This window comes from Argopecten irradians, chromosome 4 (genome assembly GCF_041381155.1).
Source record: "Argopecten irradians isolate NY chromosome 4, Ai_NY, whole genome shotgun sequence".
Classification (NCBI taxonomy): Eukaryota; Metazoa; Mollusca; class Bivalvia; order Pectinida; family Pectinidae; genus Argopecten; species Argopecten irradians.
The window spans coordinates 29,460,089-29,484,487 of record NC_091137.1 but is presented as its reverse complement, the minus strand read 5'-3'; the positions used below and the strand labels follow the sequence as shown (position 1 = coordinate 29,484,487).

The 24,399-nt window shown below is 36.1% G+C and overlaps 2 protein-coding genes across 2 annotated transcripts in view; both read left to right on the top strand.

Moving 5' to 3' along the window:
- The window catches only part of LOC138321225 (angiotensin-converting enzyme-like), a 33,090-nt gene extending 24,028 nt beyond the window's left edge, over nucleotides 1–9,062 (top strand). Inside the window, exons 7-13 of the mRNA XM_069264741.1 lie at nucleotides 572–741; nucleotides 2,235–2,359; nucleotides 3,678–3,776; nucleotides 4,339–4,483; nucleotides 5,323–5,421; nucleotides 5,827–5,949; nucleotides 7,730–9,062. Coding sequence (XP_069120842.1) covers nucleotides 572–741; nucleotides 2,235–2,359; nucleotides 3,678–3,776; nucleotides 4,339–4,483; nucleotides 5,323–5,421; nucleotides 5,827–5,949; nucleotides 7,730–8,009 — 1,041 coding nt within the window. The 3' untranslated portion in view covers nucleotides 8,010–9,062. The remainder of the gene's footprint in view (nucleotides 1–571; nucleotides 742–2,234; nucleotides 2,360–3,677; nucleotides 3,777–4,338; nucleotides 4,484–5,322; nucleotides 5,422–5,826; nucleotides 5,950–7,729) is intronic.
- A 2,670-nt stretch (nucleotides 9,063–11,732) lies between these two features.
- Nucleotides 11,733–24,399, top strand: part of LOC138322218 (angiotensin-converting enzyme-like) — a 28,653-nt gene continuing 15,986 nt past the window's right edge. Inside the window, exons 1-3 of the mRNA XM_069266264.1 lie at nucleotides 11,733–11,918; nucleotides 23,368–23,535; nucleotides 23,905–23,998. Of these exons, the coding sequence (XP_069122365.1) occupies nucleotides 11,733–11,918; nucleotides 23,368–23,535; nucleotides 23,905–23,998 (448 nt within the window). The remainder of the gene's footprint in view (nucleotides 11,919–23,367; nucleotides 23,536–23,904; nucleotides 23,999–24,399) is intronic.

The window sequence follows — 24,399 nt, the reverse complement described above, 5'->3', positions numbered from 1 at the left end:
CAGAATTTCACATGAAATTGACCAGAATATAATTTGAGGTCAATTTCAGGTTAAAAGTCTAACCTGAAATTGACCAGAATTTCTCATGAATTTGACCAGAATTTGACCTCAGCAAATTTTAATGTGAAATTCAGGTCAATTTCAGGTGAAATTCAGGTCAGTTTTTTAACCTGAAATTGACTGTTCTGCTCCTTTCAGGTTAATTTCAGGTCAAAATTTTAACCAGAAATTCTGGTCAATTTCAGGTCAATTTCAGGTTAGGAAATATTGGCTGTGTATGAAGTCAAAGAAGTGTTATCAATAGATGACTCGGGATTCCATCATACGTAGGTCTGTAGGATACGAATAATACGGAAATATGGACAAAGAAGTTACCAACCGTGTGGACAAAAAACTAACACGATTATATAATATGATACGAACAGTTATATTCGTATCATATTATGTAATCGTGTTCGTTTTGCGTGTCTTGATAAAGGGGCAGATCGCCTCGAAAATTTGACATTTTTTGTCAAAATTACAATCATATATATCATTGACATTATAATTTATATTCCAATTCTGTGTTTAGGGCTACAATATCACACACATGTACCGAGTGGCGGAGGAGTTCTTCACATCAATCGGTCTAGACCCTATGCCAGAAGGATTCTGGACAAAGTCCATGCTCGAGAAACCAGCCGACCGTGACGTGGTTTGTCATGCTTCTGCGTGGGATTTTTATGATGGTCAAGACTTCAGGTGATTGTCCTTCACTCAAAAAGAATATTACATTAATACATAGATGTGTTCTATTTTCTGTTATGCTGATATCGCCATACTGACAGTAATAGCGGACCCTAATAAAAATTAGCTTTGCTAAACAGGTTTACCCTCCATAAATAAACAATTTTATTACTTTTGAAATTTATTTAACAGCCGATTGCATGTTAAAAAAGAATGAAAATGAAAGTGTTATCAAAATAGAAACTGCGCATGCCTGAACAATAACTACAGAAAATGATAATTCATTGGCGATGTAAGAAGTTTTAAATAGTGACAACCTTATAAACTTATTAGTTCATAGGAGAATACTATTTATTAATTATAAAAGTCGTTAAAGATGATCCACCGCTGACAAATGGTATTGTTTCGCATTCAAAACAGGAGCAGACGATAAAGAATTTTTCTTTAGTTACAAAAGCCACTTACTTTACACCATTACCACCATTGAAAAAATTAAGATCCTGATTGTACTTCAAGTGAAAAAAAAAAGATAATTGTATCCCGAAAAACATCCGTGGCACTATATCCTATATGGAATGAAGTACTGATTGCGCAAGGCAAAATAAATTATATTATATTTAGACATATATCCACGATCAAACACCAATTATTGTTCAAATGATGAATAGCGTTTATGCTCTATCGGCGGTAGAGCATCTTTTATCAAGAACTATTTAGTAAAGCTGGGTTGATATAAAGATGTTATTGAACCCTTCGTAGCATTCAAACTCGGGCATAGATGGATAGTGGTTTGTCGTATTTTTATTCATTATAAATGTTTGAGCCGCATTGATTTTTAGGATTACTCAATGTACGACCATTACACGATGTCGGACTAGAAATCGTATATTACAAGATGATGGAACACACTGTTTGATATTTTTTAATTGAGAACAAAACTTATTACTGCTGATAATTGGATTTACAAAAAATATTCAATGTCGGCGAAATATAAAGAAAGAAATCCGTACCTTATGCTATTTGACTATGCTATATTAGACTAAAAGAGTTGACGCTTCAAGGGATTATTCATACATTTTGTTATTTTAACAGCAAATCTAACATAAATCCTAATATTGCTGAATAGAATATATATTCAATTAGTTTTAATGTGATGAGTCCATCACATTGCATGTTCAACTAGAATTACCAGTTTCTAGACGAATTCACGAAGAAACTAAAAAATAAAACCATATTAATCTATTAATTATATCCAATTTTAATTAGAATATGAATATTGTATAAATGTTGATATGAAGGATGTTGGAACTCTATCTTGTGATCTACAAAATGTTTTAAATCCCTCGGCAGGCCTCAAATACTTCAACCTCTCGAGACTCTCGAGTAGAATCCCTATCCTTCATATCCACACAAGAGTCGTATTGTATTATGTTTGTATGTTTGACTGATGAAGTTTTAAATTGTTTTGCATTAAACGAAATAGAAATATATATATAATGTGTTTTCAGGATTAAGCAATGCACAGCAGTTACAGAGAGTCAACTTCTAACTGTTCATCACGAGATGGGTCACGTGATCTATTATCTAGCTTACGTCGATCAACCAGTTCTCTACCGCAGGGGAGCTAACCCCGGTAATGTTCATTTAATTTTCGGCAGTATTAGTAAGCCGAGGTAGCGCCCATGATCACTACATTAGTAACTTATATACCAGTGAAGATATTGATTCTTTAGTAACTCAAATGTTAGACGTCAACTCAGATTATGTCACAAGTAGCCTTTTATGGTTTTTATGGTATTTATCGAAAAATCACTTATGGCTCGAAGTCAAACGCATTCCTGCTGCCTGAGAGGTGAGGAAGGGTAAAATTAACTCCTGTAAGTAAGAATGTCAAACATTTAATTAGCATCATTTATCAGTTCCACAAACACACAAATTAATTATATTTATTTATATCATACAGGACTTAACTGATATCATATTATAGTTATATCATGTCAGATGATATTATAATAAACCGTTAAAACACAATACCTGAAAAAAAGTAATTGCATGTTAAAATTGAACTACATCTTAATTAGATTATAAATGGATATTTTGATTTTTCTAAAATATAAACGAAAGCTACCTTATCTTTCTACTCAATATCATCTGCTGTTATCTGTTATTCGTGTCTTTCTCCTGTACAACTCTATGTTCCCCATTCATTTCCGACAGTATTTTGGTTGGGGATATATGTTGTATGATGTAGAAACGTTCGTGTTAAAAACGAGGGCTTATTACATTATAACTAACAGCATACACGGTTATATAGTAAAACATCTGCATGTGTGGAAATATTACTCCGTTTGGTATTTCGTTGTCTTTATTCACGTTATACATACCTTTCAACTCTATGAGCAGCGATACCAGCTTGTATCTCATTGGCTTGTAAGTGTACATGCATATATGAAACATGTAACAACATGATGTAGTCCCCAAAATAAGTATTTTTGTGTGTGTGTAGCGTGTATGAAGTGCGTGATGCGTGTTTTGGGAGACTGTGGTATATCCGTGTTGTGTCTTCTGGTATAGTGGAACTCTTGCCCTTTTTCTAGTGCTATGTCACTATAGTATGTTACCGAAGATACCAAGCAACACAACCAACCCGGTCACATTATACCGACAACGGGTAAACAGTCGTTCAAATATACAACCTGGGTTACCGGTAACTTATCTGTTCATATGAGTCGATGATGTCTGTAGCACGAAATATCTGAATGTTTGTTATTTAAACTGTTGTTAGGTTTGTTTCGAGTACATCATTTTACCGAATTTTGTTTTTCACCAATCTCCCTAATCGGTCTAATAGTGTTAAATGTTCAATGCTAAGATAACACATAGTGAAACATTTTAAACAATTTTCATTTAATTAAATAAAAACGTATTTATTCAATTACATTATTTGACAGGTTTTCACGAGGGCATGGCTGATATAGTCACTCTGTCGTTTCAAACTCCTGAGCATATGAAGGCGATTGGGCTGTTAGATGATATTCCAACAGATGACAGTAAGTGATTGGTGCCGTCTACTTTTTCACAGCTCGTTGAGATTTAAATGAAAACCAGAGTCTCCGGATAACATCATATTTGAGAAGTCGATGTTATTGTTGCATCGACATTGAATTGGAGTTGTTTTCTGCAAAAGAAAACAAGTAAAATTGGAAGTTTTTAAAAGTCAGATGCGAACTCAATGATAATTTGCAGAAAAAATAAAACGATAAAAATTGTTTCATCGCCGAATAGTCAAGAAAAATAACACTATTATTTTCCCAGTTTGGTCAAGGACTTAAATCAAAAAGACGTATGACCAACCATGTTAGTTATAAGTTACGATATAGTCATGATATTTGAGCTCCATCTCTATCTCACTTGCATATCAAATCTCGTCAGCAAGCTGGACCAATATGACTATATAGAACTTAATTAATAAGGGTCAAAGAAGTAATATCAACAGTATTCTTGATTTGGTTTTACTTTTGAGTAATGTTTTGTTTCGCTAGATAATACATTCACTGCTGGCTTTGTCTTACCTACTGTACGTAGCTTTACAAACTGAACTATTAATTACAGAGAGTGACATAAACTTCCTACTAAAGATGGCTTTATACAAGGTAGCTTTTCTACCCTTTGGTTACCTGATTGATCAGTGGCGATGGGGTGTATTTAATGGAAAGACAACTCCGTCAACGTACAACCACGATTGGTGGGACCTTAGGTAAGTTTATAAGGTTAGGAACAGACGCAGTAGATCGTAAAAGGTACGAATAACGATTTTTAAAACGTTGAACTTTATTAAAGGAAAAGAAGTTTTAATCAACGATTTTATGTTATGAAATCGGTACACAAGTAGTGGAGATTTTATATATGACGTTTCGACTAGTGATTAATGCGATGTGTATCACGTCACCTTCATCAGACAAATGGACAGGCAGCATAAGTTCACTAAAGTGTAAATGTTACATGCTGTCATGTAATACACTTAGAAGATCGATGCTCGAGTCCGGCACTGCTTAGTTACAACACTATACTGTAGCATTGAGATGTGCTAATGAATAGATTTCGCTACGTTCGGCCTGCTGGTCCATCCCCTTAATCTTAGAAATAATTAGAAATAAATTTTGGTGGTAGCAAGAAAGATTAATAATAATTGGTATGTTTTTCCATGTTTTTTTTAGAAACGATGTATTTATCTATTAAAATTTTCGTTTTAAAACTGCAAAATGAAACGACTAGAATTGACTTGATTTGAAGGTTCACGGACCTTTTTCTTTTTAGCATTTTTTCTACATCAGGTTTTACAGAAACAAGACGGGTCTTTTTGACGGTTCTATAAAAAAACCCATTGCACTTTATATGTAATTTAAATTTGATCGTTATTTGTCATCCCCAATATCCCCATATTGAAGTCCAAAATATCAATGACAAAGTGTTTCTAGAAGAACGAAAGTGTACAGTGTTCTGTAAACCATTTTTCTTTTGCGGCTACTAAATTTGTTATGTTTCGTTTCAAAATATTTTCGCGAATTTAAAGTTGAACGGAAATTTCCATTACAGATGTAAGTACCAAGGTATATCTCCTCCCGTGGAAAGGACAGAGGATGATTTTGATCCTGGCGCAAAATATCATATCCCAGGAAATACTCCTTACATCAGGTAAGCTTGCTGTCCTTTATAATAATATGTTTACATTCTCTGTAACGCCCTTTGTTGTGGACATTTTTCTGAACTTTTCAACGATGATATATCAAAATTATGCAACAGATCTCAGTTTCTGATTTTATCACCATATGAAGTTCATGAAACTATATCAGCTCTTGTTCGAATATAAAAAAGTAGAAATTAATGATACGTTATATCATTGGAAACGCTTTTAAATCATCCTGTAGCATGCTCTCTATTCGTACTCTACAATTCTATAAGTAAATGCCCGAGGTTTGAACCAGTCACAATACTGGTCAATTAATTATGATAATAAAAGAACTGTAACTTTTTATCAAGATAGGATTTCATTTTCAAAACCATCTTATTAATGGACCATGTTTTAACGTTTTTCTATAGGTATTTTGTGAGTTTCATTGTACAATTCCAATGGCATAAGGCTCTTTGTGACGAGATTGGATACACCGGCCCACTACACAGATGCGACATTTATCGTAAAACTGCTGCAGGAACCTTGCTAAGGTAAATTGTTATCGGTATCAAATATCACCTGTTGTTTTCAGACGAAATACTAGTTGAATTTTTAATACATTTATTCTTGATAAAAATGCATTTTATACTAGTAAAAATGTGAAATACGTAAATGATTGACTGTAAATATTTAAAAAATGTTGTCTAAAGGTAATATGTTGTAATAATGAAGTACTTTAGTTTCGGGTTTCAAATTGAACAATGTTGCAATTAAGGCGTTAGCCTTACCATGTATTGACCAATAGCGGATTATTGAATAAAAAATGACGGGAAAGATGATTACAGAACTCTAAACATATCGCCATCCAATCACAAACAAGAATTCCACGGAAGTGAATGTATCGCCTGTTCAGCAGTTTAAGCATTACAAAAATAGTTATTTACATTCGAAAATATCGTTAATAATACAATAGGCCCATGGGCCTTAACGGTCATCTGACTATTAGCACAATACAACGTAGTCAATTAAAGATTTTAGCATATTTGACCTCTGTGACCTTGAATGAAGATCAATGTCATTCATTTGAACAAACTTGGTAGCCCTTCATCCCAGCATGTCACAGGCCCAATATCAGGTCTCTATGCCTCCTAGTTATTCTTAGGTAGTCATTTAAATATTTTAGCCTATTTGACCCCTGTGACCTTGAATGAAGGTCAAAGTCATTCATTTGAACAAACTTGGTAGCCCCCCATCTCAGCATGCTGCAGGTCCAATATGAGTATCCCGGGCATTTCGGTTCTTGAGAAGAAGTTGTTTAAAAATTTAAGCATATTTGACCCCTGTGATCTTCAATGAAGATCAAGGTAATTCATTTGAACAAATTTGATAGCCCTTTAATCAAGCATGTCACAGTCCAAATATCAGGTCTCTAGGCCTCTTATTTATTCACAAGAAGTGGTTTAAAGGATTGTTAGCCTTTTAGCCGCTGTGACCTTGAATGAAGGTCAAGATCATTTATTTGAACACACTTGGTAGCATTTCATCCCAGCATGCTGCAGGCCCAATATGAGTATCCTGGGCCTGTCGGTTCTTGAGAAGTCGTTTAAAGATTTTAGCCTATTTGACCCCTGTGACCTTGAATGAAGATCAAGGTAATTCATTTGAAAAAATGGTAACCCTTCATCCGAGCATACTACATACCCAATATCAGTACCCCGGGCCTTTTGGTTCTTGAGAAGAAGTTGTTTAAAGATTTTAGCATTTTTGACCCCTGTGACCTTCAATGAAGATCAAGGTTATTTGAACAAACTCGATAGCCCTTCATTCAAGCATGGGTCCAATATCAGGTCACTAGGCCTCTTAGTTATTCACAAGAAGTTGATGAAAGGATTTTTAGCCAATTTGACCCTGTGACCTTAAATAAAGGTCAAGGTCATTTACTTGAACAAACTTGGTAGCACTTCATCCCAGCATGCTACAGGCCAAATATCAGTACCCTGGGTCTTCTTGGTCTTGAGAAGAAGTCGTGCTGCTCTCATGTCAGATCAGCAACTCTTGGATATCCAAGGAATTATATGTTTTGATGATTTTAAAGTCCCGTAACTCACGCAAATATTGACGGATTTTGATCAGTATCAAAACCAGTCTATAGCTCATTGATATAAAGCAATACACCAAAATACAGAAAAAAAACCGGAATAATATTGGGTCTAAAATGAGCTTTATCGGGCGAGGCGAAGCCGGGCCTGATAAATATTTCTGAGTCGGAATAAATAGGATACACATTTGAGGATTTTTTAAAAATTCTTTTCATTTTTTGTTTTACTTCAGAAATATGTTGAAGATGGGTTCATCCAAACAATGGCAAGAGGCGATGCAAGCGATCACAGGTTCCCGGGAAATGAGCGTCCTCCCTATGATGGAGTATTTCGATCCGTTGTTACAGTGGCTGAAGGAACAGAATAAGGAGGAAAACATAGGATGGAGCTCCATCTGTCCAACAAATATTCCATCTCCGAATGGTCCTAGATCTCCTTCTGGTTCCAGTAGGATTTACCCAACAACATTTCTAGTCGGTCTGATTTTATTTTTAAGGGTGATGTGCGGTTAGAAAATCATCAAGGTTTTACCAAATATTACGACCGCGAACATTTCCCGCGATAGGGTATATTACATTCCTTTTACAACCACGTATGTGTGAAATCAATGAAGAGGATCGACATACGTTTCTTTCAGGCAAAAACATCTTTAGATATGCATTTTAAGTGTATTATAAATGTTTGAACTATCGAACAGCATCTTATGTAAATAGATTAAATAGGTTTGATGAACATAATTGGGAATACTGTTGATTGGTACATAGGCTGTCAGAGGCAGAATCTCTATTTACCGATCGTTCAAGCTGTTCGATATACCGGGGTTTTACTGTAGTATTTAGAGGCTGGAAGCAAATGAAAACATATCAATTAGTGTTCGATATTAAACAAAATCGTGATTAATACACATAATTAGGGATGGAAATCCCTATTGTTATTGTTTGTTATTCTGTTAGTACGATATTCATGCACTTCTTACGATGCTCAACTTTGGACGTGTTATGTACGTCAATAATTTCTTGAAACATTTTGTTCGATGTCAATCTGTCTATCTGGCCATTGCTTCATTTGCCCGTGTTGTTTGTCTGTGTAAAGACAGTATGTTCGTGTCTAACAGACGGATGTAAAAAGGACACGAGGATACCCAAGTGCAGCTGCAGATATATATTATCATCATTGTATTCGTTTTTTATGCGTGCGTGCACTCGTGCGTTCCTTCCATCGTCCGTCCGTTTCTTCGTTCGATATAAAGAATAGTAAACGATCGTCTGTTCGATAACATTACTAATATCATTTGCTGGATGGAAATCACGTGTTTTGATTACGATCATATGTAGTATATTTTAATTTTGTAAATTAAGTTGTTTTATCAAGTGTTTTTTGTACTTTTACAATTTTAGATCACTTAACACATTTTAGTAACATAATGAAGTTATTTCACATTTGTATATATTTTAATGATTTATATGATTTTGTATCACTGTTTTAACTTGGAAAATCGATAAAATGATAACATATCACCATATCATGAAATATTTATCCTTAATAGTTTATTTTCAAATACATAATTTTAGAATAAGCCCGGTGTTGTGTTATCTATCGTGGCCAGTGTAAGTGAACCGACAAATACTTTGGGTAAGGAACGATCAATTACCACTAGACATTAGGAAATTAAACACAATAAATAGAAATATTTGGAGTAAGATATACCATTATAGTGATATCATGAAATATCTTAACAGATCAAAATTTGAACATCAAGTACCAGCAAAATAACCAAAATAATAATACTGGTAACGCACTTCTGACATTGCGTTGAACATTCATCCCCTAGGGTAAAGCTTTAGGTAACAAGCAACCCATAGGTCTTAACGGTCATCTGACTCATGGCACAAAACAACAGTCAAACCATGATTGGTTAACAATTAATAGAAGAAAAACAAGGAACACCTTAATTGAATATGAAAGTTTCTGAAATAGGTAAAGGTCATATGTTGAACAAACTTTGTAGCCCTTCATACTAGTATGCTGTAAGCCAAATATAAAATCTCTAGGCCTCTTAGTTATTTACAAGAAGTTGTTCGTTCATTTGAATAAATTGTTTCTACAGATGTTCCACGACATAAATGGTTGTAACCCAAGGAGGGGTCAGACTTTAAAGCCAAATTTCAGCATAGCTACTATTTTGGACGACCGTCGTCCTATTCCCATGGTTCTTACCGCGGTTCTTAATAAAATATAATTGTCCTCACCTTATGATGTTTCATGACAAATATTGTTGTAATCTTCTCAAGGGTTAACGAGGATTAGGATTTTAAAGCAAACTTTCATCAAAGTTTTCCATTCTCAGCCCTGCCCCTTCAAATCTGGCTCATTTATATGAAATATATTTGTTTTTCCCCATTGATGTTCCACACCAATTATGGCTGTTATTCACTAAAGGGAGAAGGAGAAGTACGATTTTAAAGCCAAATTTCAGTCGAACGACCCATTTTGAGCCCCGTCCCTCTATTCCCAGGGGTGGAACCTAACTCATTTATATAAAATATGATTATCTTTTCCTAATGATGCAAGGGTTAAGGGGGAGTAGGATTTTTTAAACAAATTTAATCAAAGTTCCCACTTCTGAGCCCCGCCCCACATTCCCCGGGGTCGAACCTTGCTCATTTATATAAAATATGATTGTCCTTCCCCGATATTGTTTCACATCAAATATGGATGAAATCCACTCCAGGACTAAGGAGGAGTAGGATTTTAAAGCTAAAATTAAGAAAATTTCCTCTTTTGGGGCCCCATCCCTCGGCCACTAGGGGTCGGAACAGGCTCATTTATATAAAATATGATATTTTACACCGAGTATTGGTGAAATCCACTCAAGGGTTGAGGAGGAGTAGGATTTTAAAGCTAAATTAAGAAAATTTCCCCTCTTGGAGCCCCGCCCTTTTGCCCATAGGGGTCGGACCTTACTCGTTCATATAAAATATAATTGTCCTTCCCAAATGATGTTTCACGCCAAATATTTATGAATGCAATCCACTCAAGGGTTAAGGAGGAATCGGCTTTTGTATAAATAGTCTTACGCACGATGACGGACGAAACATGATAACAATAGTTCATCCTCACCTTCGGTCAGATGATAAAAAAATATGAAGTTTCTGATCCAATAACGTCCAGCATAAATTAGTGGAGAGCGAACAGTGAGCTGATAGAATATTTATCTGTTATGTTTGTTGTAAAATTGTTATTCCGGTATACGGTAACTTGATTTAATAACAGATATACAAGAACGCAATATGGTTAAATATGGTAAAATATTAGGTATGCTCTGATTTTTTTCATTTCGCTAATACATGGTCACGTGAATTTGAAACACCGAGTCAATATTCCTTTGGAAAATATGCCCTATCGCTGCATTTTTCAGGGTTGCGTTCTTTGACCAATCCTTTCATGTAAGTAATATACACATCAGAGATTGTTTTTGACAATTGTTTAAGACACGACATATCAAATATAAAAAATCAGGACGTTGTTTCGTTCCATATACTGCCCTTATATAATTTTATAAATATTGACCTTGGGTTACGCCCTCGGTCATTTTTTACTCTACACGGGCGATATAACACCATATGGACCTCATTAAAGGTTCATTATTGCTATATTATGCCATTAATTTATTATGATAATTTGATGTTTAAATTTCAGCAGAAAGAAACAGAAATACACCTGTTTGTTTTGTGTACTAGTCAGTTAAGCAGAACACGATTTTCTAAAACAGCACTATACTATATTTCATAACTTACATGTCAGTCTTACAAACTGATTCAAAAATGATTAATTCAGATGCGCTGTCAAAGAAAGCAAAAATCGCGTATAAATTTATATCGCTACCATCTAGCAATGTCCAGTAGTAAATCTGGCAATGTCCAGTAGTAATAATTTGTTTGTTTGTTTGATCAATTAACGTCCTATTAACAGCTATGGTCATGTAATAATAAATAACATTAAACAAAAAGAAAACATATGTACGCTTTCATATGTAGTACAGTTACCTGTTCGTTTGAGCTGTTAATATGTAAATTTGGCGCATGGGGAATATCCTCAGATACACGTCAAAGGTACTAGGGAATATTATGTAGTTCAGTCTTGACTACACAACCGTCCGTCCACTCTTACGAAAAAAGTTGATATCAGTATTTCAGAAAGCAATCCAGCACTCAAGTGCTTACAAATATAACACCATGTGGATTGTACTGATCGTAATATCACTGACCCTTGGGAGGGGACAGGCCCAGGGCGGTACGGAGTCCGAGGGGAGATTGTTTTTACAGGAATATGATGCAAAGGCTGGAATAGTTTACAACAAAAACGTGAAAGCATCATGGAATTACAACACCAATATCACAGACGAAAACCTCAAGACAATGGTGAGACTTGTTTTAATGATACTCTTACAACATTTCTGAATCAGTTCGTCTAATGTATTAATCAAACCTTATCTGTTCCGGTCTAACAACCTTATCATAAAACTCGCTTGTTCGATGTTGTATTACACATTCTGTATCCCTACATCTTATGCCGTATAATTAGAGCGCGATAGATGTTGATTTTGGTGTGGGCCTATCAGAGAAAGACAATAGGAGTATCTATCAGCTATACATCGCTGCCACATGTTTTAAACGCCCACGATCTTTCCGAAACAACTTTGATTTTTAAAATGGGAATACAAAGCTAGATTAATAATTTTGTAGATTCGCGGCGGAAGTTATTTCATGACAGTATACACTACACTCATCATCTTCTGAATAATTTAAATCAAAATAAATAAAATGTAAATTTTCATTACACCGGGTCGTATAATGTTTCTCGCCATCGTCCCAATTAACGCACGCCATCTTTTCTGAAATCTCCTATAGTTGAACCAGACAGGAAACAGTAAAATTAATCTTCATTGTTAACATAGATTACACAGAGAATCACGCATTTGTTTGGTGTTATAACCTCATCGTAGGCCAATGATTAGTTTTATCATGATATTGTTGTTTATAGATCTTGTTTCGGAAAGATAATGGACTGTTAAGGTTTGTTTGATTAATTAACGTCCTATTAACAGCTAGGGTCATGTAAGGAGGTCCTCCCATGTATGCGGTGTGTTGCGTGTATGTTGTGCGAGGTGCGTGTTTTGGGAGACTGCGGTATAGTGGAACTGTTGCTCTTTTTATAGTGTTGTATCATTGAAGCATGCCGCCGAAGACAACAAGCAACACACCCCTCCGGTCACATTATTCTTTGTTTGTTTGTTTGTTTGATTTATTAACGTCCTATTAACAGCTATGGTCATGTAAGGACGGCCTCCCATGTATGCGGTGAGTTGCGTGTATGTTGTGCGAGGTGAGTGTACTGGGAGACTGCGGTATGTTCTGACAACGGGCGAACCAGTGTCAGTATAATGTGACCGGGCTTGGTGTTTTCGGTGGCATGCTTCAGTGATATAGCACTATAAAATGTCAACAGTTGCACTATACAAGAAGAAACAACATGAATATACCACAGTCTCCCAAAACACGCACCTCGCACAACATACACGCATACATGGGAGGCCGTCCTTACATGACCATAGCTGTTAATGGGACGTTAATTAATAAAAAAAACAACAAATTTTAATATATTTTACGCTTGATCTCAGAACTTCGAGACCTCAAAAGCGGCTGTTTCAGTACCGATATGCCGAATCCGATATTTACCTGTAGTGGATGTACTACTTTAGGCTGCTGTTGAAAACTGACAGTGGCCCTGCAGGTTGGGCGTTAGAATTGTACCTGCTGCCCCTATTGCATGATCGTAAAAGGCCACTAAATTTAGGATCTTATCTTTTCTCTTCTTTCTAACTGACTTTATCTTTCCTAATGCCTACCTTGGTACCGCCTCACTTTTGGCATTGGGTTGAGCGTTGCCCTTGTGAGGAAGGCTTTGGGTTCTGTCCCCTGGCCGAGACACACCAAAGTCTATAAAAGTGGTAGTTTCTACTCTTGCTTAGCGCTCAGCAAACAGGGAGTGGGACGACTGGTTCGCCCGTTGTCAGTATAATGTGACCGAGTGGGGTGTGTTGCTTTGTGTCTTCGGCGGCATGCTTCAGTGATATAGCACTATAAAAAGGGCAACAGTTCCACCATACAAGAAGACACAACACGAACATACTGCAGTTTCCCAAAACACGAACCACGCACTTCACACATGCTACACACTGCATACATGGGAGGCCGTCCTTACATGACCCTAGCTGTTAATAGGACGTTAAAATAATCAAACAAACAAACAAAGAAAACTCACAGAATGAGGACAATGACCTCTTGCTGTTTATTTGACCTTTTTTACTTGATTTTGTAAAACAATGCTTGTTGGCATGCAATCAAACATCGCCTACTTTAAGTCAACATGATCAATGTAACCTAACACCTGTATGCTGATATTTCTTTGCTTACGATGTGGTTGATCCTTCAGCACTATTGTAGTTTTGCCCTTTTTGATCAGATCTTGTATTTACAGTTTATGTTTGGCTCAATAGATTTGGCTATGTCGGTTATTACTTAACTGGTATTCAAATTAGGGTTTTTATGATGTATCTGTCGAATATGTAAAATGTTAATTATATTTTCTATCTCGTTTCATATTGATCAGCGGATACCGATACATTCCTGTAATTAATTCAATGAAAAAGTCAGCCGTTAATTACGCCATTATTATGTTAACAAAAGTGCCAGTACATTCGTGATTAAGAAAGAGTACCGATACACCAAAAAAGAACTGTATATGTACATGCTTCAAATTTACTTAATTTTTAATTTGAAAACAGTACGGAGCATCAGCTGTAATTTACGATATGCAAGTCCTGTAAATCCTGACTGAAATATTCTATTAATTGACCCCTTACTCGATTTAACATTCCCATTAAAGATGCTCCACCGCCGACAGAGTATAAATGATATTCTTCATTTGAAAAATAATTAATATAAAATAATTCATTTCGGCTTTGGGTGCATGCGCAATTAATACTTCATTCCATATAGGATATAGTGCCACGGAATTTTTTCGGGATGCAATGAATTATTTTTTCATATTTTCAACTTGAATCAAAATTAGAAGCTTAAACTTTTTAACGGAGGTTATGGTGTAAAGTAAGTAACTTTTGTAACTGAAGAAAAATACTAAATCGTCTCCTGTTTTTGATAGTGAAAAAATACCATTTGTCAGCGGTGGAGCATCTTAAATACATTGCTCTACTTGGTTACACATAAGGGAGATGGACATGTCAGGAGGGGTGAAGGTTGAGTTTTTTTTATTTACTGACTGCGTGATATGAATACTTGTACGCCTAAGGCAACATCATTGACATCTTATAACGTGAACTTAACCTACTTATGGTCGAAAAGCTTATTATAGACACACGTCTAAGCTTTCCAGTTGATAAAGTTTTGGCGGCTGCTTCACAACAATATATTCAAACTAACGATGACTGTTTACGAATGCTGGAATATTCAAACTAACGATGACTGTTTACGAATGCTGGAATATTCAACGATTATTTCACATTATAATATTTTAATACATTACATTAAAGCAACTATCATTTTCACATCAAATGAATCTTCACTGTTAACATGGAGATGCAGGAAACTTGTATTTAGTATTGTAACCGCAAAAGGCCATTGATATTTTGGTAGGGAAGTTAAAAAATCCTCTTTGAGATATTTCATTAACATTTTATATGCCTTTGCGCGCCATAGTGCATTGTGACGTTATAGCTTTGTGACCGTGACGTCACGTTATTTTTGTTAGAATGAATAAACCATGAACTAACACGGCTTTGTCAAGATCTCTCACTACGCACAACAGAGATATTTTAAACTTTGAACCTTTGAATTATGTGTCAATTTGTTTGCCTAATATTTGTTATATTACTTTGATATATAGGTTTTATTTATCTTTTTTTATTGATAATAAATATGTCACCTTACGTTGGTCATTTTCAATCATTTAAATCTTTGTTTCCTGTATGTGGAGTGTGCATAAATGCAAGCTATACTTATAGCTAATTTATGTACAGACACATATAGAAATAATGTTGTACAATTTTAGTAGTTCCCTCCATTTTACTATGCTGTCCCCTATATGGGGTACCGTATGACGTCACCTTTTGTAAAATAACCTGATTGGTTTAAGTGATCTGCCTTCTCAGAAAAAAATCACATGCGTCATATTGGCATACATTTTCTTCAACATTTTATTGTTATTAATCTAACAAGTTGCCATAAAACCCATCCTTTGTATACACGCCCTATTTCTTTTAATTTTTTGGCCGTGTTCTATCGCACCCCCACCTCAATATCAATATTAAGATGTTCTGTTTTATGTTAATTTTCCTAATCCTTTTACATGATTTTTACACTGAATTATGTGTCAATTTGTTTGCATAATTGGGCCTGCAGGTAGGACTTTAGAATTGTACCTGCTGCCCCTATTGCATGATCGTAAAAGGCGACTAAATTTAGGATCTTCTTCCTAATGACACGGCAGCCCTGTTTCAGGCCACCATGGACAAAACGTGGTGACCGCGACACAACGTGAAACAACGCAGGAGGACGTGATAGACAAACGTGAGCCGCCGTGATTAACATTTTGATTAATGGAATTACGTGATTAATATTTGCCATGGCTGTCACGGTACAGATGATAAATGTAACATGACGTAATAAAACGGGATTGACGAAACAAAACGTAACAGTGCGTACGAAGCCATAACAGAACTTGCAGACGGTCCGTAGTGGAACGGGCAGCAAGCACGTTCCCCGGAAACTCATGGTGCTTTCAAGTTTTTTTAACGTTCTGTTACGTTTTCCCACGTTTTATCACGATTGATTTTATGTGTATAAGTACACTAACTAAACAGATCTTGTCTCTTGACAACATGAATTATATATGACACTCCACATTATTTTAATGTACATGTCACCACTTTCATTTAATGATCTTCTAATAAATGTACACAACTTATATTGATTCCATGTCTTTATATTATATATATATAGAGATATCGTTCAAACTGACAATACAATGAATAAATCAAAATTAAATATATATCAATCAAAATATATTTAAAATATTATGATGGTAAATGTGTAGAAACCTATGTTTAAACAGAAAGTAAGTAGTAGATTTAGATATCCACTGAAATGACAGTACAAGTAAATTAGACTCATCATTAATCAACACGGTCCGTTTATGGAATAATTTCGCAAATTTGATTGTCCGATCGTCCCGATCGCACAGCTGTGCGATCCGAACCGCACAGTTGTGCGCACGCAGGTTTAGGTACGTTGTGCGGTCACACAACTGTACGTTGCAAGCAATATATGATGGAATATCATAGGTTGGTCTGGTACATATTTGATACTTTATCGAGTATTTGTATTAACGAATAATAGAAATAGGCATTATCAAACACATATTAACCATCAAATTATACCAAAGCTATTATTACAAAAACATTCAATTAAGTGAGAACCATAACATAAAAGTGATCTACATAGAAACACTTTGCCATATTAAACTACTGTCTCCTATTAGTTAGCTGCTATATAATACATTATAGAAATATTTCATGGGTTACTGTGCTCTAGTTCATAATATTTAACCCGAGGTGATGGTAATCAACAAATGTTATATTGCACGAGGCCAAAGGCCGAGTACAATATAGCATTTGTTGATTGCCATCACCGAGGGGTAAATATTATGAACTAGAGCACAGTAACCATGGAATATTTGTTTTATTACATAATCACCAGTTTTATAAAACGAATACGACAATCACTTAACAAAATCATCAACACCGTACCGTACGGAAAAAAACTAATATCCTATTGAAGATTGACGTATAGCCCACGTACGTCAAGTTGTAACTCCGGTTTGGATGTCTTATTGTCTGTTTTCACATTATTAGACCTGCTTGCAACCTTTTGATCTAATACATTCATCGTGTCTGTCCTTTACTCGGTACAGTAAACGTCTACATGACGTGCTTGATTCGAGATCTATAAAACCAGCGCGAAATTGAGCGTGAACCTTTGTGACGTCATAATAACGTAACTCACTGTTACTCGCAAGTTGTCTACAAAACTAGACGACAACAGCGAGGTGTTCCTGAAGCCGTGCAATATAACATCTCGAACCGTGCAATATAACGTTTCCATGGAAGCGTGCAATATAACTTCGAACCGTGCAATATAACAAGGTTTTATTGAACGGTCGGTGTAATAGTTGAAAATAGTATATTTCTTCATATAGATTGGTGTAAACAAATTATGTAATAATATGATATATTTACCAAATCTAGTTCAGATTTTTCTTTTCTTTTAATACATTTTGTAATTAATATGTGTTTTAAAGAAATTAGATATCGTTTCATTTCTGATTATTTCATTATTTTCAATTTTAATACTATGGGCATACACCTGCTCCAAAGAGTCCGTCATCAGACTTTCATCTCTAGTTAGCCTTGGCGAACCGTGAAAACGGCGAACTACGTTCCGGGCAAAACGGGGCTGCCGTGGCCGCAGGGAAAATAGTGTAAACCTGGCATAACTGACTTTATGCACAGGAGTTTGACGTTCTGTCAATAATATATAGTATACATATAAAAAATACCCCTATATACTATATAAAAACACCAGGAATGAAATGCATCGCTGGCCAAAATTTTCACCACCTTCAGTAAAAGTTCTGTATAATTTGTTCTGGGCAATGTCTGCGTGCCACCGCGCCTATTATACAATAAGATGTTATTCTTTACATATATCAACACTAACCTGTTCACAACCCCGTCACAATAACTTTAATCACATGTCATTTTGAACGTTTGCAGATTTCGCGGCCATTTTGTTCTGTTCCAAAATGAAAAAAAAGTGAGTGTACTACTTTAGGTTGTTGCTGAAAACTAGCAGGTTAAGGACAATGACCTTTTCCTGTTATCAAACCCTTTTCACACATGTAGAACAATAATGTTGGCCAGCATTTATCAGATTAAGGGCAATGACCTTTTCCTGTTATCAAACCTTTTTCACACATGTAGAACAATACTTGTTGGCCAGCATTTAAAAATTGCCTGGACTAATCCATTGGCTCTGGTATAGTCCGACACCTAAGCACTATTGTAGTTTTGTTCTTTAGGACCAGTCAGGTCTGAGATATACAGTATGACAAAGGTTTGACTCAATGGATCTGGCTATGTGGAGTACTATTCAACTGGTGGTCAAAATAGGGTATTAAGATGTTTCTCTCGTGAATGTGATATGCTTAATTTTTCGTTATGATATTGATCAATGGATAAACATTCGTGAAATTTATAAATTGAAAGAGTATCGATACACGAAGAAGAATTATATGTGTACATTTTCAAACTTGTTATCAAATCGAATGTACAGTGTAAGCTATGGTTTAAGGTATGCCAGTCTAGTAAATTCTAACTGAAATATTCTATTCATTGACCTCTTATTCCATTTAACATTCTCATTAAGACATTGCTCTACTTTGTAACAAGTTAGACGGATGGACATGTCAAGCGGGATGAAGGTTGTGGGTAACAAGTTAGACGGATGGACATGTCAGGCGGGATGAAGGCTGTGGGTTATGTGATTTACTGACTGTGCAATATTGATACCTGTACGCCTCAGGGAAACATTATTGAGATCTTTTTGAACGAACTGACATACTTAGGTCCAAAATTTTATTTTATACAAACATCTTTCCAGTTGGATACTAAATGTTATTAATTGGTAAAGTTGTTGTGAAGACATTTCCGCTGTGGTGGTGGTTGCTTTAAAACTTTGAAACCAAAACACGACGATTGTTCACAAATGCTCAAAGATCCAACAATTATTTCTCATTATAAAACGATAAGGATAGAAAGTAAATTGTTCAAAGTTTTGTTTGTTTGTGTCGATGGAGACGCTAAGAAAAATAATGTCAAGTCAGAAAGTAAAAAGATAGTATCCTAAATTTAGTCGCCTTTAGGATCATGCAATAGGGCCAGCAGGTACAATACACCGTTTCGCAATACCACATACAGTCAATTTTGACATGTGACTTTCATGACCTCTTGACTTTATTTATGTAGGGCACATATGAAATAAATGGCGGTATATGTAACAATTGTTCACGAGTGGAGAATCACACATTATGACAAAACACTGAACATTGATTGTCAAAATATATTGTACCAAATATAATCTGAATACGCATGAAAAATTAACTTTAATAGACACTTCACAAGGAAATGACATGTAAGTTACGACATCAAATCCAGCTGTTGTCCAACATTTGGAAATCAACGGCATCTGACGTCTCACAGATATCTCATAACTTACCTGGGTACTTTCTTACAAAAATCAGTAATAAAATATAAATAAGAAACAAAACATAATAGTTGAATCTTAGTTCCGTTATTGAGCAAGTATTACCGACAATGACCGTTACTCGGACATTGGTATTCTCTGCCTATAAGTATCACCGCGTGACGGAACAAGAGGCCCAGAGGGCCTTATCGCTCACATGGTTTGTTTTTAGTAATTATCACAAAGCTTCTTACAATTAGAAAAACATAGCAAAATTGACTCTAAAATTTGTTCGATTTTGAATCACAGCCACATAATGATGCTAAAGATACCATACGAATATGCTATCCAACACAAAGGTTTAGAGAGGAAGTAATTTATATGAAAATAGTAGCCTAATTGACCTTTTTGGCCCCGCGTCTTAAACCCCGGGGGATCAGCCCTATCATTTGTACAATTTCAAATCCCCACCTTATAAGGATGCTACCTTAATACATAGTATTGCATTATGAGTGCTCTCCCATGCTTAATTGCAGAGAAGTCGTTTACATGGAAACAGCCAAATTGACCCCTTTTTACCTCGCCCCTCAGGCCACCGGGGGGGGGGGGGGGGAGGTTGTTGTTCTGCCCCATCATTTGCACAATTTGAATCCCCACCTATAAGGATGCTTCCATTGCATTATGAGCGTAATCCCATGTTTAGTTGCAGAGAAGAAGTCGTTTATATGGAAATAGTCAAATTGACCATTTTTGACTCCGCCCCTCAGGTCCCCGGGGGATCAGCCCCATCATTTGCAAAATTTTGAATCCAAACACTATAAGGATGCTACCTTTACATAATGATTGCTATCCCATGCTTAGTTTCAGAGAAGAAGTCATTTATATGGAAATAGCCAAATTGAGCCCTTTTGGCCAGGCCCCTGAGGGTCTGCCCTATCTTTTGTACAATTTTCAGTTAGAAGCCCATAAGGATGCTACCAGTCAAATTTTGTTGAAATCCGAGCAGCAGTTATGGAGAAGTCGATTGTTGACGGACGCCGGACGCCGCGGTATCCCATAAGCTCACCTCGGTCCTTGGACAGTGATATAGCTATAGCACTATAAAAAGGGCAACAGTTCCACTATACAAGAAGACACAACACGAACATACCGCAGTCTCCCAAAACACGCACTTTGCACAACATACACGCAACACACTGCATTCTTTTTGTTTGTTTGTTTGATTAATTTACATCCTATTAACAGCTATGGTCATGTAAGGACGGCCTCCCATGTATGCGGTATGTTGCATGTATGTTGTGCCGGTATGTGTTTTTGGGAGACTGCGGTATATACATGTTGTGTCTTCTTTTATAGTGGAACTGTTGCCCTTTTTATAGTGCTATATCACTGAAGCACCCCACCCGGTCACATTAAACTGACAACGGGCGAACCAGTCGTCCCACTCCCTGTATGCTGAGCGCCAAGCAGGAGCAGAAACTACCACTTTTATAGACTGTGGTGTGTCTCGGCCAGGGGACAGAACCCAGAGCCTTCCTCACAGAGGCGAACGCTCAACTCAAGGCCAAAAGTGAGGCGGTGCCAAGGGAGGCATTAGGAAAGATAAAGTCAGTTAGGAAGAAGAGAAAAGATAAGATCCTAAATTTAGTCGCCTTTTACGATCATGCAATAGGGGCAGCAGGTACAATTCTAACGCCCTACCTGCAGGGCATTCATGGGAGGCCGTCCTTACATGACCATAGTTGTTAATAGGACGTTAATAAATCAAACAAACAAAAATCGGACGAGGTGAGCTAAACTTTGTATCCTGGAATCTGTGTATTCTAACGCCCTACCTGCAGGGTCACTTCCAATTTTTCAGTTTGTAAAATATTCATTTGCTGGGTCTTAATCCAAGTCGCACATTGTCACTTGTAAACATTTTGGTTTGCTGATATACAGTTATTGAATGGGTATTAGGGAAATATCACTTTATTGTCCCACCAGACATAAACTAGTTTATATAATAGTTTATGTTGAGGTAGACAATAAAAGTGCTATTTCCGAATAATCCATTCAAAAGGTGTTTTGTTATATCGTTGAGAAAAATGTTATCACAACTTGAAAACATACTGTTTATCAAAATTATAACAATAAACACACACACATATATGTATTACATGTATATTATTATCGATACTGCCCAGTGATTTTTCTCGTATGTAGTCATTTAGAATATTTACTGCGGTTTTAACTACTTGTTGCTTATTTTCACTGTCCCTATCGGTTACCAATTATTTCCAGAGATGGCAACCTGGAGGCCATGTTGCTAGAATATGTAAACAAATTTTCATCCGCTGCATCAAATCTGGATCACCAAAGCAGATGGATCACCAAGCGTTGTATTTTTTCATTGGAAATAAAGATAGTCAGAGAGGTTCCGAATGAAGTACACCCAATGCGTTTCCCAAACAAAAAAGCAAAATTGAATGCATGTAAATAACTCGTTTTCAGGTAAATGACTGTTTCAAACAATTCCCTACTCTTTAGATAGTAAAAGTGAAACTAAAGGCGACTAAATTTAGGGTATTTTCCTTTCCTTTCTTCCTCCCTTGACACCACCTCACCTTTGGCCTTCGGTTGACTTCTCGCCCCTATGAGGAAAGCTCCGGGTTCTTTCCCTTGGCCACGACACACCATAGAATATTAAAGTGGTAGTGTCCGCTCCTGCTTAGAGTTCGGCATACCCATAGTTGGACAACTGGTTCGCCGTTGTTAGTATTTGACCGGGTCGGGGTGTGTTGCTTGGTGTCTTCGGCTTCATGCTACAGTGATATAGGACTATAAAAAGGGAAAGAAATCCAATATACAAGAAGACACTAACATACATGTCTCCCAAATCACGCACCTCACCCTTCAAAATACCTAAGACATCACATACGCAGAAGGCCGTCCTTGCACGACCAACCAACTAACCAAATTCATTGGTATGTACATTTGTCCACTGTATTGTATATATATATGTTTTTTTTAAGTAGACAGTTTTTCTTGTGCCATAACATCAGACGATACTATAATATCCGACAATATATTGCCAGTGATGAATAATAAAATATGTTACCCATGACTCTATAAATAAGTTGTGATATTAAATGGATATCATATGCGCGAAAATTACGTTTGTGTGTTTGATTAAATTAATAACGTCCTATTAACAGCTAGGGTCATGTAAGTACGGTCTAACAATATATGCGATGTGTTGCGTGTATGAAGTGCGGGTGTTTGTTGCTGCGTTATATTCGTGTTTTGTCTGCTTTTATTGCGGAACTTGACATTTTTATAGTGCTATATCACTGAGTCATGCCACCAAAGACACCAAGTAACACACCCCATACGGCAAAATTTTATTTAGAACATATGAATGTAATGCAAAATACAACATTTGGAGTTTTTACCACTTTTCTAAGCAGAAGCACCACACATAATCGATAATCTTTAACGTTCTTTGCAGACAGCAATTAATTTGGAAGCTGCCGAATTTGCCAATGAAGTTGCTAGAAACATCAGCACTAGATTTCCTAATTGGAAAACCTTTACAGACCCTGATATTAAACGGCAGTTCGGTGGACTTGTTGACATAGGGTTTGCTGCTATAAACGACACCGAGAAATTTAGATCAGTAAGTATGGAATTGTGGAGGTATTCTACAGGAAAAAATAGTGTTTATGTAGATAAAATGTTGTCAATTATAACCCTGAGCTAACAAGGTGAGAATAGACACCGGTTTTCATTTATGTAGAATAAATGTTTCGTGCACATGACACCATTAGTAGAAAAAGCACGAAAGGAAAAGAAGAAACACGAACGGAATTCTGTTATGTATGTCATTGCAGTGTTGCATGTATCCTGCTAAACAACTTCATTCATATTTTTCCTAATTATTGGTAATAGACATTGTTGAATCCTATTGGATATCACTACCTATACTAAAACTTCTATACGTTTTATCCTATACCTAGATAATATTTTCGGTATTAACGTTCGCTAGATATCCACGCTTGGGGCTGAACTTACAAGTATATACAGTACCGCTGAAGTGTGTCTACCGGAGTTCGGTAAAGGCTGTCTGTCTCTGGAACCAGGTAAGTCCAAAATATAGACAAAACACGTATCAAGAAAGATAAAGATATGCAGTATCATTGTAAAGTTACAAAACTACTGACGACTTGTACAATGTTCCACGTAGGGTTACCTAAGGTTTACATGATATATTAACATAAAAATAATACTATTGTTCCAATTAAGACATCACGTGGTGCACGGTTTGCAGTGAAACCATTTCTTTTGGTTTTTTCCACGATTATGGTATATTATATACTAAACCAATAGCACTGATTAATCACTTTCCTTGATGAATTGAATGTAAAAATATACGTGCATATATATATAATAGTTTACTCCCTCGATGTTGCTCATACTCCGTATATTTGTGACTGTGTAGGCACTTAGTGGTAAAACACTGGACATTTTAGTGCTGCCCAGT